The following is a 15,759-nucleotide window of genomic DNA, read 5'->3' on the forward strand; positions in this document are numbered from 1 at the left end:
CTTATTTCTGCCTGCTCAAATCTGGCTTTCATCTCCTACTACTTTGCTGAAACTGTTATTATTAAGGTCACCTTCATTGTATTTATTTATTTTGTTTTATTTATTTATTTACTTTTTGGCCACACCGTGTGGCTTGTGGGATCTTAGTTTCCCGACCAGGGATCGAACCTGGGCCCTCGGCAGTGAGAACACAGAGTCCTCACCACTGGACCGCCAGGGAATTCCCATGGTCACCTTCATTTTATTGGCACATTGCCTAATTGCTAAATCTGATGGAGTGAAAAAACCTGTAAAATAATTTGTGCTATTTGGGAAAATTTGAGCACTGATTATTTAATATCAAGGAATTAATTATTAATAATTAATGTTTTAGTTGTAATAATATTGTGGTTTAAAAGAATACCTTAGAGATAGATGATAAATATTGAACAGTTACAAGGACATGGTACGTCTGGGATTCGCTCTATAAAATAATTGAAGTGGGTGTATAAATAAGATTTCTAATGTGTCAGTGGTTGAAACTGGGTGATAGATATGTGGGATTCATTATATGAGTCTCTCAACCTTTGTATGTGTTTGAAAGTTTCCTTTATAAAGTTGTTTTTTTTTTTTTTAATGAGTGGAAAAAGGAGGCGGGAAATAACTAAGAGTAATATCAAGGAGAAGTAATTATTTAATTATAGTTAAGTATGGCGTGCAGCACAGCAAGCCTTAATAATAAGAGGCGGTTGAGCTCATTTTCACCCGTAAAAGAATTGAGGAATTGACAGTGGAAGTGGAAGTGCGATGCCTGGCATAGAGCAGATACTGAGTAAGTATCTGTTGACTGAATAAGCTAGTAAGAGCTCAGAGCTGGACTGTGGAGACAACTAGTTGGATAATTTTAAAGGCTGTATCTTTAGAAAAACCCAGTAGTTACCAATCACCCCATTTGTTTTCATAAATAATAACAAGTACTTACATGGCATTAACACATGCCAGGCACTGTTCTAAGCATTTCACATACATTTATTTACCTTCTTAATCCTCACAGCAGCCTCATGAAAGAGGTATTGTTACTTTCCCCATCGTATAGATGAGAAAACAGGCATCAATAACTGGCCTAAGATCACACAGCAGCAGGTAGAGTAACAAAGCCATGATTTGATCTCAAGCAGTCATGCTCTAGAGTTATATTTTTAATCACAATACTGTACAGCCTCTCTTATAGTAACTCTTACAAGATTAATGTTATGTTTGTCTACATGAACGATTTTAGGCAAAACTGGACTTGTCTAAGACATAGTTAGGTATTCTCCGATTTTTTTTTTTTTTTGTCTCTTAATTGAGTGTTTGCTTTTTGTTGAGTTAAATTATTCTAGGCCATTGTGACTTTGTTTCTGTCTGTTGGCTGACCTGTCTGGAGTAGGAAATGTATACTCTGTTGGGGTGATTCGCTCAAAGTTGAGACTGTGGTTGTAACTTGGCATGATAATTTGGAAAAGTGGCTGAGTGCAAGATACTAGGTTAGATAGTTCAGCAGAGGGCTAGATTGGAGCACGGGAGGAAGTGTGAGTGGAAAGTCAGATTCAACTAATATGTTTTTACTGTTGATAAAACCAGTATAATTCTGAATAATTTTGATAAAATTGGTGAACAGAGGGCCTATTTTGTAGATTGAATGTACATGAAAGACTAAAACAGTCTTTTATCTGAAGAGCTTTCTCAATTTTCTTTCGTTAGAAGGTGACCCAAGAGGAGCTTGGCAGCCTCTGAAGGAACGTTTCCCTTTGCATAATGAACTGTCTGTAGAAACCTTGAAGACACCTTTAGCCATTAGGACACTGCTCTCATTTTGAGTAAACAATCTCATATTCAATCAGTTTTGTTTCTGGTTTAAATACTTACAAGTGACTTGAAAACATAGAGATATTGACTTCGATTTGTGCTGTTAATTTCTGCTCACAATCAGTTTTCTCAGCGAGGTTTACATGTTCATATTCTTTGCTTAGACTAGGGTTTTTCTTTGTTTTGAAAACAGAAAACTTTTTCACAGAAAAGGTTAATCTAAAGTTAATTTGATTTCCTCCTTCATTTCTGCATTCTTTTGTTTCCTTTCTTATATGTACTAGCTTAACTCACTTTAATTTTTTTTGTTGTTGCTGAAATGATTTTAATCTGTAGGTGAAACACTCTTTAAATGATACTCAGAATACATTACAATTTGGTTTTAAGATAGATTTGAGTTTAAAACAGGTCTTACAATGATTCCAGTAAATCAAGTGCTCCAGAACACAATTCAGAGATGTAACAATTATGTGATGACTTCTTAAATGTCCAAGGGGATAAAGATCTTCTTCAAATATGGAAAGAAATTAAATCATTCTATAGTACTAACCTCCAAGAGTTCTTCTCTTTTATAGACTACAATATTATTGTCAGTTTCATATACTTTTACTTTATGAAGAACTCCCGCAGGAAGAAATTTCTGAAGGTCTTCCCAGATATAAACAGCTACATTTTCTGTCGTCTAACGACATCTGCAGAATACGGCACATCCAGATCCAGATTCTTATGATCAAGGGGCTTCATAATTGCCTCCTGTGGAGCCGATGGGTCGCGCTGAAGGAGAGCAGGCGGGACACTCGTGCCCACCGTCGAGGGCCCGAACCCGCTTCGCTCATGGTTTTGCAGGCCCACGTCCCGCCAGCGCCTCCCGCCCTCCAGTTCACTTTAATTTTTCAGTGATGTGTGTTCTAAAGAGTAATTTCTGGTTTACTCCCAAATCTTTATTTATCATCTCAGAAATCTTTGGAGGAAACTTTTAATATCCATAAAAACTTTATGTCACTAACTTTGAAATTGACTTGTACACTTGTTACTTTAGATTTAAATCTTCATAAATGTATCAAATAATTCATGCTTTTTAATCTACCAGCCATGATTTATCATTTACTTAGCAATTAGTGATCCTGAACTCTAATTTATTTCACCTAGTCTGCTGAGAATTACTTATATTCTGTTTTCTTTCAGTAAAGCTTTATCGCTGAGTAATGAAGTATAGTGCACAAACTTGAACGCCTAGGCTTGAAGTTGCTACCTTGTTTTGCCATCACAGTACCTTTTTAAAAAACAATGCCTGGATTATTTACTATATTCTAAATATTTCAGGTTTTTAGATGAGTAGTCTTAAGAAAAGTGAAGTGCTAGCTCTGTTTTCTTTATCCATACTGTCAAATTTTGGCATCATGGTAGCACTTAACAAATTTGTAGTTTCAGCAGTGAAGTCCATGGCATGTAGTAATTTCATAGTCTACCACAAAATTGAGTAATTTTGTAGCTGGTATGTAGAAGACAGTTACTTCAGCTGGTTTAAGAAAGCCTAGCTAGCCATTTAGCAAAAGTATAAATTCTTGGATCTCCCTCAGAATGTTAGAGCAAAAGAGGTGGAAAAATATGCAAGAAAAAAGGAACTTGGAGAACAAATACAGAGTGTAATAGCATCTGTCTAAAAGACATCTCAAAAGTTATATTACATGAAATAAAAGCAAAAATAATCAGTGAAATAGTAGGAGAAAATTTTCTTCACCCAAAAAATCGTATCTTCTGATTGAAAGAGCATTCTGATACTCGGGAAGTTTAGGTGAAAAAAGATCTCCATTTGGTGTCAACCTCTTTTGTAGTTTTAAAAGTCCAAGAGCAAAAAGAAAACCCTAAAAGCTGCTAGACAGGGAAAAGGTTGGCCTCAAAAAGAATAAGAGTCTACTGGCATTGGATTTCTTAGCAACAGCAATAGATATTAGAAAGCAATAGGGCGGCTAATTCAAAGTTCGTTCTGAGTTCCTAAATCTAGAATTTGATAGCAACCAAATGATTACTCAGGTGAGAGGCCAAATTAAAGACATTTCCAGAAATATAAGGACTTGGGAAATTTACCTTTCATACGTTCTTGAATATGTACCCAGAAAAATGAAGGAGAAGTTAGAGAAAAAAGATGAAACAAGATCCAAGAAACGAAATCTCTTAAGACACCAGTGAAGATCCCGGTATAACAACTATGCCAGGGACCTGGAAAGCAGGTGGTTCAAATTAGAGCAAGAAGCCAGAACTGTCTGTGGAAAATGTCATCAAGAAGAAAGTAAAAGTCATTATATAAATTGTATGCTAGAATTTTGTAATGTTAAGGTAAACGGCAAGGCAGTAAGAAAAAAAAGCAGAGACTGGGGATGCAGTATTACATTCTTGGCGATAAACCAGATTGAGCTCTCGAGAAGCCATAAATAAGTCTTTTGACTAAACGGTGCTGAAAGTAAAAGAAGACTCTTGAATATGCATGCTTTTGTGAAAATACCATATTTGGGGGGGAGTTGGTGGTGGGGACTGATACAAAGCTAAAGAAAAGTCAACTAATATGTTTAACTGCAGCATATCATAGGAAAAGATAAAAGAAAAGCTTGGAGAATGTGATATAATGGGTTAGGGTTGGATTTGACGTACAAAAACAGTGGAACTCTTTGAGAGCCACATCTTTTGATTAAGATGTGTTACTGACCTACGCAGTATACTTAGGTTAAAAGAAAAAAAGAGTGTGACTTTCAAGCCAGGGTTATTAATAACTTAGTGAGAAAACTTGAAGATGTGTTTTTATGATCTTATAAATATATGCTTATTGCATATTCTCATTTGAACCACAATGTAAATAAACCAAAAGGAGAAGAACAACAGCAACACAAACACCTTCAGCAGGAAAACCAGTAGGAGAACATCTTAAAAATATGTTGTTTGATTTTTATCTACCTGAAGTGGAAATATTCTTATATTTTCTCCCTTTTCTCCATACTTGGCCCAAGAGTGCAGGTTGAGGAACAACAGTGTTTAGTATCTCTTAGCCTAACCTTCTATGTTGACTCTTCTGATGTAACTAACAAGGAAAGAAATTAGATCGGAAAGTATTTCAAGAAATCCCATCACCCAGCTTTTGCCATCAAGCTTTACAGACTGAGCAACTTACTTAACTCTCTGGGTCTTTATCCTCATCTGGAGTTTTTCATCTCCAAGCTTTCTTCCAACTTTTTACATTACAAGGCTTTTCTATTACAGATTTTCTTCTGAAACTCAGTGAGCTTTGAAGACAGTTCTAAGAATGTATTTTTAGGATTAAGTGTGTAGCTTCTTTTGTGACATCTTTGGACAATATTCATTTGCCTTTGTGAGTTTTGAGGTGGTGAATCATTTTTGACTTTATCTTTTACATAAGGTAGGAGGAAGTTAGTGGTACATAGCATTCACATTTTGAAGGAGCATTCTAGAAGAAAGAAAGAAAACACAGTTAACAATATTAGTAACGAAACAACTGAAATCACTTACAGATCCTACAGATGTTAAAAGAATAACTAGGGAATTTTATAAACAGTTTTATTCCAATAAGTTCTACACGTTGGATGAAACAAGACAAATTCCTTGAAAAAACGAATACAGGCAGACCTCTTTTCATTGTACTTCATTTTATCGTGCTTCACAGATACTGTTTTTTGTCTTTTGGCTTTTTAAAAATTTTTAAACAAACTAGAGGTTTGTGGCAACCCTGTATAAAGCAAGTGTATTGATACCATTGTTCCAGCAGCACTTGCTCACTTTGCGGCTGTTTGTCACATTTTGGTAATTCTTGCGATATTTCAAACTTTTTCACTATTGTTATCATATTTGTTATGGTGATCTGTGATCAGTGATCTTTGATGTTTCTGTTACGACTTGCTGAAGGCTCAGATGATGGTTAGCATTTTTAGCATAATTTATTAATTAAATTTAGCATAATTTAATTTACCTTTAAATTAAGGTATGTACATTGTTTTTTTTAGACAATGCTGTTGCATATGTAATAGACTACAGTATAGTGTAAATATAACTTTTATACACATTGGGAAACCAAAAAATTCATGTGACTTGCTATTTTGCAGTGGTCTAGAACCAAACCTGTGATATCTTCAAGGTATGCCTGTTCCTAAAACTGACTCAAAAGGAAATAGAAAATCTTAATAGCATTATATCTATTAATGAAATTGAATTCTTTCTCACAAAGAAAACTCCAGGGCCCAGATGGCTTTACTGGTAAATTCTAGCAGACATTTAATGGAAAAAAATAAAGAATCCTTCAGAAAATAGAAGCTAGTGTTATACTGATAGCAATACCAAAGACACAGAAAACTGTAGACCAGTATTCACCATGAACATATGTGTAAAAATCCTTAAATATTTGTAAGTCAAATCCAGCAATATGTGAAAAGGACAATAAAGCATGGTCAAGTGGAGTTTATCCCAGGAGTATGATTTTATCTAGAAATATCAATTAATGTAATTCACTATATTGACATAATAAAAGAGAAAAAACATCTTCTCAGTAGTTGTAGCAAAGTATTTGTTTGACAGAGTTCAGTAGCCATTCATGATAAATAGTTTTGGCAAATTAGGAATAGAAGGCAATTATATCAACCTGATAAAGGGCACCTACCAAAAACCTATAGCTAACATCATACTTATTTAATGATGAAAGACTGAATGCTTTCCATGGGGAAAAAAGTAGTTTTTCACTCTGACCAATTGTAGTCAAAATTGTACTAGAAGTTATAGCCGGTACGTTAAGTCCAGTAGAGGAAATGTAATACATTCGGTTTGGAAGGGAAGGAGTAAAGTTGTCTTTATTCTCAGATGACATGGTTGTGTATGTAGTAAATCCTGTTCCTAGAAATAAGAAGTGAACTTATTAGCAAGATTGTAGGATACAAGGGCAATATACAAAAAGCAGTGGAATCTCTCTATAACAGCGGTGAACAATTGAAAAAAAATGAAAAGTGTAAATTTAACCAAATATATGTAAGATCTATACACCGAACTATGAAACATCACTGAGAGAAACTTAAAAAGACCTAAGTAAATGGAGGGAGGTACCATATTCATAGATTGGAAGACTTTGATACTGTTAAGGTATCAGTTCTACTCAGATTGATCTGTAGATTCAAGACAATCCCAATCATTTTCAGCAGGGTTTTAATAAAAATTACCAAATAATTGTTAATTCTATATGGGAAAACCCAGGTCTTAGAAGAGCTGGCAAAATTTTGAAAAAGAACAACAAAGTGTGAGGACAGTGTTCCCTGGTTTAAAGACTAAAACATAAAACTGTGGTATTGGCATAAGATAAATAAATCAGTGGAACAGAGTAGAGGGTATAAACCCATGTGTGTGTATTCGATTGATTTTTTTTAAAATAACGAGTCTTTTATTCAGGTATACTTTTTAAAAAAAAATTTTTTTTTAAATTTAATTATTTATTTTTGGCTGCATTGGGCCTTCGTTGTTGCGAGCGGGGGCTACTCTTCGTTGCAGTGCACAGGCTTCTCATTGCGGTGGCTTCTCTTGTTGCGGAGCACGGACCCTAGGCGCGCGGGCTTCAGTAGCTGTGGCACACGGGCTCTAGAGCGCAGGCTCAGTAGCTGTGGCGCATGTGCTTAGTTGCTCCACAGCTTGTGGGATCTTCCCAGACCAGGGCTTGAACCCGTGTCCCCTGCATTGGCAGGCGGATTCTTAACCACTGCACCACCAGGGCAGTCCATTGATTGATTTAAAAATTTTTTTTTAATTGGATATTTGACATGTAACATTATGTAAATTTAAGGTGTACAACATGTTACTTTATACAGTTAATTGATTTTTGACAAAAACATCAAAGATACCATTGTAAGGGGGGGAGCCTTTTGAACAAAATAGCTGGAATAAAAGTTTACCCTTACTTATGTACAAAAAACATGGGTCATAAATTTAAACGTAAAAGCCACAACTATGGAACTTCTAGAAGAAAACATCAGAGAAAATCTTCACGACCAGCATAGGCAAGGATTTTTAGTTTATTTGTAAAACATGAATCATAAAAGAAAAAAATGGGTTTCATCAAAATTGAAGGTTTTTGCTCCTTAAAGGCAGCTTATACGCTGGGAGAAGATACTTGAAATGCCTACACCTGACAAAGGACATGCACCAATCAGTATAAAGAGAGAATCACACAACTTCTTAAAGACAGCCCACCTTTTAAAAGGGTAAAATATTTGAAGTCACGTAAATGAAGATATATCAGCTGCCAATAATCACATGAAAAAGATGCTCAAGATAATTAATCCTCAAAGAAATGCAGGTTAAAACTATAATCGCATACTGCTGCCACCCAGCAGAGTGGCTAAACTTAGAAAGACTCACAATTTCACGAGTTGGCAAGGAGGTAGAGCTCCTGGAATTCTCAGGTATTGCCAGTGGGAGTGTAAAATGGTACACCACTTTGGAAAACTTTTTAACAGTTTCTGAAAGTCAAATGTATGCTTACCCTATGACCCAGCAATTCCAGGAAAACATTTGCTTACAAAAAGACTTAAGTATAAGTATAATATTCTTAGAATCTTTATTCCTAATAGTCCCAAACAGGAAACAATAGGAATGCCTGTTAACAGATGAATGCATAAACTGATTGTAGTATACCATACAGTGGACTATATATATATACTACTGTGCCATAAAAAGGAAGAAACTACTGACATATGAAACAACTTGGATTAATGTCAAAAACTTAATGAGAAAAGGAAGATGGACACAAGAGTACGTATCTATGATCCCATTTATGTGAAATTCTAGACAGAATTTAGTTACAGAAAGCAGAACAGTGGTTGCCTAGGGTTGTGGTGGGGAGGGGGTGCGGTGTGTTTGTGATTGACTGGAAAGGACCCGAGGAAACATCTTGGGATGATAGAAATGTGCTTCTTTTGTCTTGATTGCAGTGCTGCTTACGTAGGTGTATACGTTTGTCAGAACCTGTAGAACTATATATTTAATAATGCGGTTTTGGAATATCAGCTATTTCCCAAAGTTGGTTTAAAATTTCTTTTTAGCGTTTTGATTACAACTTGATAATTCTTTTATTGGTGCTGATGTGTAGCTATGTATATTTGATAATTAATAATTTTTTAAGTGTGTAATAATTTTAATCTAGAAACACCAAAAGCATGTGTTGCCTCTTGCATTAGAAAATTAATGATATACCTCTAGAATCTAGACCTTTTAAAGTGGATGAAAGTTTTTCATTTGTAAGGAAAAGACACAGCACAAATGTCCATTTTTCATAATATGCCTTTTGATTCTCTTTCAGTATTAATAGGGAGCTTTCTTTGCTTTGTTCTGTTAAAGTATTCTGTGCAGAATATAAATATTAGACTGCTAGTCTAATCACAAGGTTGTTATAAAATTAGGCGGTTTTTTGGAGCTGCTTGTGAAGGTTTTATCTGCGCCCCCTGGTGGTTTTGACTTCTTATTTGGGGTAACATGGGAAATACAGTCATTACTTTTGTAGAAGATGAATTTTACAGAAGACTTTAAAACTTTTAAATTAATCTTTATGTTGAAAAACTACCCAATAGCTTCTATTGACAACACTATAAGGCTTTATTCTTGGGGTAGTCTTTTTTTTTTTTTAATAGCTACTTTATTTATTTATTTATTTATTTTTAGCTGTGTTGGGTCTTCGTTTCGTGCGAGGGCTTTCTCTAGTTGCGGCAAGCGGGGGCCACTCTTCATCGCGGTGCGCGGGCCTCTCACTATCGCGGCCCCTCCCGTTGCGGGGCACAGGCTCCAGACGCGCAGGCTCAGTAGTTGTGGCTCACGGGCCCAGTTGCTCCGTGGCATGTGGGATTTTCCCAGACCAGGGCTCGAACCCGTGTCCCCTGCATTAGCAGGCAGATTCTCAACCACTGCGCCACCAGGGAAGCCCTCTTGGGGTAGTCTTTACAAGGTTATTCAGTACATGTTTCTCGGGGCTTCTGGTGACACAGTGGTTAAGAATCCGCCTGCCAATGCAGGGGACACGGGTTCGAGCCCTGGTCCGGGAAGATCCCGCATGCTGTGCAGCAGCTAAGCCCGTGAGCCACGACTACTGAGCCCGCGCACCACAAATGCTGAAGCCCGCGCACCTAGAGCCTGTGCTCTGCAACAAGAGAAGCCACCGCAACGGGAAGCCTGTGCACTGCAACAAGAGTAGCCCCCGCTCGCCGCAACTAGAGAAAGCCCACACGTGCAGCAACGAAGACCCAATGCAGCCAGAAATAAAAATAAATTAAAAAAAAAAAACCCGCATGTTTCTCCATAGGTAATTTTATCATATCTGATGGCTCTTTCCACAGTACCTCTAAGATCCCTTATTAGGGATCTATAGTTTTCATTCTATAGTATAGTTCTAAATATCCTGCCATACAAACGAGATTGGGGCATATCTTCTTAGAAATACACAGTCAGGATGAGACTGGAACATTTTATGGTGCCAGAAAATAAGGAAATGCTCAAATTGGGGATTGTTGAAAAGTCACACAGGAGCCAACTTGAGGTAGTACCTAAAGAACAAAGCTGGAATAATTTGGTTAACAGGTAATGAATGACATTGGATTTTAACCCATAAGATAAAGTAAGTACCCATGAATCCATGCTGATACGAATAATTGAATAAAGAAACAAATAGGGAAAGGGGACAGGTTTGTTTTGTTTTGTTTTTTTGACAGGAACAGTCCAGTTAATAATGAGGGAAAAAGAAAATCATTATTAGGCAATACCACAGTAATAAAATTTTGCAAACAAGACCTACCTAGATGATGCTCAAATTAGAGTTTGAGGAGAAAGTAGGATATTTGAATAGTCTCAGAGTATTCCCCCGCAATATTTTTTAATACAGAGGGAAAGATAGTAGATTTATAGTGGAGACATCTGGCAGAAACCACCTTGGCCAAGTGATCAAAATTAGCATCACTAGTGAAAAGACATGTTGACATCATGAACCCCTTGATAACGATGCACTGAGAAGGACATATCATTTCTATGGTATTCTTGCCCCAAAGGATTCTAATCATGAAAAAACATCAGCAACTCACTCTGAGGGATATTTTACAGAATACTGGATCAGAAGTTTCAAAGTCATGAAACACAAGGAAAAAATTGAGAGTTGTTACAAATTGGAGGAGACTTAAGGAAAAATTACAAAAATGTTGCAAAAATAATAGAGTTCCCAAATATCACTCACCCAAGCTTCCTCTGATGTTAACATCTCACAGACTTAAAGTGCAATTATCATTATCAAAATCAAGAAATTAACATTCTTACAATACTGTTAAACTGTATATTTTAGTGAAAAAGGAAATTGTGACACTGGAAAGTTTTTCTTTTCCAGGATTCTATTCAGGATCCCACATTGCATTTAGTTGTTTCTTTGAAGATACTATTATCACTAGGAGGATTTGATAAGACTTGCTTTATTTTGTTTTAAATTGTTAATGGACTAATAGGTAATAAATTATTTATAAAGTGGCTATTAAAAGAATTTCCTGAAGGAGTAGTCTTGTTGCTACTTATTACTATTTTACAAATTTGGGGAATTGGCTAAAATTTGAGGAAAGTTTATTTTTCTACTATTCTGCTTATTTCTTTTCCTTTTCATTCTGAGAAACCTCAAAATCATGTAACAGTGGAGGAGCAGCTTGGTGTGTGTGTGTATAGTAATAACAGTGCTTGACGAGCCAGAGGCCTACATCTCTTTGCTACTGTTGGGAATCTCTTACATTCTTTTTTTCTAAATGATGAAAAATATATGTATAATAAAGAGAGATGGTTAATGTTTCTTCATCTGAGAAGATGATGAATGAATAAGCAACCTTTCTATCGCTATTAATATTATATACTCTCTAGCGTTAATATGTCCAGTTGGAAATATTTATTTAAATTTACTGTAGCAACATGAGCTCTCTAAAAGCAACTTCTTAATTATTTTATGTGGTAATATTAATAAGATTCTTGAAATCACTTGTTAAAATAGGTAACCATCTAGATTTCACATTTATTCCTGAGTATATTCAAGGGTGCAGTGATCTGGGTATGGTCTCAACAATTTAATTTGCTGTTTTCCATGTAAACATTCCATAGTAATACCTATATTATTATAATATATACCTATATTATAAACTCAGACTATAATATCTAAGTTTTTAATAACTTAAATTTTAGAGACATACATATATGTATGACTATAAGATTAACTGTTATAATATTTTGTATAATATAATGTAAATTGAATATGTAGGCACTTCCAACTACTAAAAAAGATAATCCTCCCAAAGGTATCCTTACAAAAAGTGGAAAAATAACATGAGTGTCAGCTTGGCAAAACATATGAAAAACAGTATCTCTGAGTCACAAGATGAGTCAAAAGGGTGAGGTTTGTTTGTTTTTCTTTGTTCATCTGTTTTAAGGGAGTATGATCCCAAGTAGCAGAAAAAAATGTTTGATGAAAGTTGGTGCCAGAAGTTGGAATTCTTTATATTTAGCTTGTACGAAGTGCAGAGCTGAAGCATTTAATGGTGCTGCCAAGGTGGGTTTGATCTGTTTTAAAGATCTGTGCCTGATTTTTAGGATATTGGTAATAACTGTAAATGGAAAATAACCTTTAAAAATTTAACCTTTATAAAATTTTTTCTTAAAAATTTAATTAAAGAATTAAAATCGAAAAATGCTGGGTTTTCTTTGCTCATACTTGCAAATATCATTAGAAGAATATTCAAGAAGCTGGCAACGTTGGAGGGAGGCTTTGAATATTGAACTGTGTTCAAACCATGTTCAAATTTTGAACCATGAACTGCTAGAAATAAACTAAATTAAAATTTTACAAGATAAGTGAAAATTAGAGTGCCTGGTACATAGAGATTGATTTAGTCTGCCTGGTAAGAACCACCTGACTTCCATGATCAGGCTTAGCATTGTTAATCGTGTAATATCTTACTCAGCATACAGTTGGTTGTATGTTATGGCAGGTGCAGACAAACAAAAGGGTAACAAAAACAATTTTATGATATATTTTCTTTGTTATAAGAAATTAGTCAATCGTATATGCAACTCTTTAAATTGGAAATTAAACTCTTGGATAAGTGGTGAATTTTTTTCCTATAATTATCACAGAATCGTTCGGTAAATCTTGCTGCCTCTTTTTGTTTGCTTTTAGTTGATGCTGATGAAATTAAAAGGCTAGGAAAGAGATTTAAGAAGCTCGATTTGGACAATTCTGGTTCTTTGAGTGTGGAAGAGTTCATGTCTTTGCCTGAGTTACAACAGAATCCCTTAGTACAGCGAGTAATAGATATATTTGACACAGATGGGAATGGAGAAGTAGACTTTAAAGGTAAGGAAGTAGTTTTTTTTAAAACTACAAGTTAGATAATCTATGAATAGTCTTACAGCTCTGTGTACAAAAATGTCTGAAAAATTTAGTTTTTCTTCAATGTCTTTGTATTACTGGTTTTCTTATAAAGATAGATTACGTTCAAACCTCAAAATCTGTGATATATGAACCTTAATGGACTAATAAGATCTTTTACTTTTGGGGTCGTAAATGATCAAATTGCCCTTTAAGGTAATCTAAAAAAATGAGATTTAGTATTTCTTTTGTTAGAAAATTAGTCTCACTTTAGGGAAACTTATAATATTAGAAGCTACATTTTTAAAACCTTTTATAAAAGAATGAGACTTAATACTAAGTCAGCAATAAAAAGTAAGCTGAAGTAATAAAAATATGAGTATTATCATAGAAAGGATTAATTTAGTTAATCTAGATTTTACAAAGACAGTAGTGCTTTTGCTAATATTAACCATTTGATTCTGCACTTCAAAGTAAATAAACATTTCATTTCACCAGGGAATCAACAGATTTTGTTATTTTAGTTTGAGGAATTGGATTATAAGTGAAGGGCTTTAAAACTGGTTATGATTTAGTGTTTATCAGGCAGTGAAGAAAAATGACCATTTGTTATGAAACTTCCAACAGTTTATTTAAATGATTCTGAATTTTGGAACCAGAAATCCAAAATTATTTTTTTTCTGCCAAACAACGTAAATTTTTTTTAAAGCCCCCTTTTGTCATATTCTAAGAAAAAAGAGTTAAATAGCTTAAAGAATATGTTTTTGAGTGTTATGCTCTGTAGCGTAAGTAAATATTTGTTTAAATTGATTTGACTTTAGAGAACTCCAAGTTCAGATTAAAATGTATATATATAGAACCTCATTTGTTGCGAAGTTTCAAATTTGGCTTTTTCAATTTTAAACACCGCTAGTAATATTTTCTTTTGCAGCAAGAAAATATCTTTTTGTGAGCATGTAGGGGTTTGTGTGTGTGTGTGTGTGTGTGTACGTATTGTTTTTCTTTGTAAAAAATTGAAACTTCTGATTTGTAAACATTTTTTATTCTTATTCAGAGTTCATTGAGGGAGTCTCTCAGTTCAGCGTCAAAGGAGATAAGGAACAGAAGTTGAGGTGTAAGTATTTCTCTTCACTGAGTTCATTCTCCCTCTTAGACCACTACCCCATACTGCATTATGACCTCCTTTTAAAATATTCTAAAAGATGTCTTTTATTCTAGATCCTTAGTAAACATAACAAAAATTTTATATTCTGGAGAAAATCCTTTCTGGACATTTGCAGTTTGCATTTTTTAATGATGTGTCATTGTTGCTTTTAGTTGGATAGAAGGAAAATAGAATTTCCTTCTACAGCCATATGAATTACATGTCTTAGATAAGAGATTTATTTTTAATTGAAGTATAGTTGATGTACAGTGTTTTATAAGTTACAGGTGTACAATATAGTGATTCACAATTTTAAAGATTATATTCCATTTATAGTTATTATAAAATGTTGGCATGAAAGTGAGAAGAAATGCTCTAATGTGATTAGGTTAACTTCATTTACACTCGTATTCAGAATTATTTAGCTAGAAGTCCACTATTTTGGTTTACGTAGGCTGCCTCTATCATAGGGAACATCTGATATCTTTTTAAAGCATTCAGCTCTTTTTTTTTTTTTTAAAAAACATCTTTATTGGAGTATAATTGCTTTACAATGGTGTGTTAGTTTCTGCAGCTCTTAACTAGAGAGATGTTGTATTTAATAACAGTTCTCTGAGGTGCTGGCTATATGCAAACATCCTTTGCAAACGAACTCTTTTTGATATAAGTGAGAATAATAGCAATAACAGTTGCTGTCTTTGATTGTATATTATCTCATTCAGTACTGTAAAGAACCTGGGAGGTTAGAACTATTATTAGCCCCAATTTTATATGTGCAGAAAATGAAGCTTAGGAAGGGTAAATAACTTACCTCTAGGCTACACTAATTGGCCAAAGCAGTCTTGACTCCATAGCCCATATACTCTCTTTTTTTTTTTTAAAGATTTTTTTTATGTAGACCTTTTTTTTTTTAAATTTTTGGCTGCATTGGGTCTTTGTTGCTGTGCGTGGGCTTTCTCTAGTTGCGGCTAGTGGGGGCTACTCTTTGTTGCAGTGCATGGGCTTCTCATTGTGGTGGCTTCTCTTGTTGTAGAGCATGGGCTTTAGCACGTGGGCTTCAGTAGTTGTGGCGCACAGGCTCAGTAGTTGCGGCTCGCGGGCTCTAGAGCGCAGGCTCAGTAGTTGTGGCGTACGGGTTTAGCTGCTCCGTGGCATGTGGGATCTTCCAGGACCACGGCTTGAACCCGTGTCTCCTGCACTGGCAGGCGGATTCAGGGAAGCCCAATGTGGACCATTTTTAAAGTCTTTATTGAATTTGTTACATTGTTGCTTCTGTTTTATGTTTTGGTTTTTTGGCCGTGAGGCATGTGGGATCTTAGCTCCCCAACCAGAGATCAAACCCACCCCGTGCATTGGAAGGTGAAGTCTTAACCAC

General features: G+C 35.1%; 1 protein-coding gene across 1 annotated transcript in view; it reads left to right on the plus strand.

Annotated features, from left to right (window-relative positions):
• The window catches only part of PPP3R1 (protein phosphatase 3 regulatory subunit B, alpha), a 57,056-nt gene that overhangs the window by 32,869 nt on the left and 8,428 nt on the right, over positions 1-15,759 (plus strand). Inside the window, exons 3-4 of the mRNA XM_036873998.1 lie at positions 13,049-13,225; positions 14,295-14,354. Of these exons, the coding sequence (XP_036729893.1) occupies positions 13,049-13,225; positions 14,295-14,354 (237 nt within the window). The remainder of the gene's footprint in view (positions 1-13,048; positions 13,226-14,294; positions 14,355-15,759) is intronic.

This window comes from Balaenoptera musculus, chromosome 13, assembly GCF_009873245.2.
Source record: "Balaenoptera musculus isolate JJ_BM4_2016_0621 chromosome 13, mBalMus1.pri.v3, whole genome shotgun sequence".
NCBI lineage: Eukaryota > Metazoa > Chordata > Mammalia > Artiodactyla > Balaenopteridae > Balaenoptera > Balaenoptera musculus.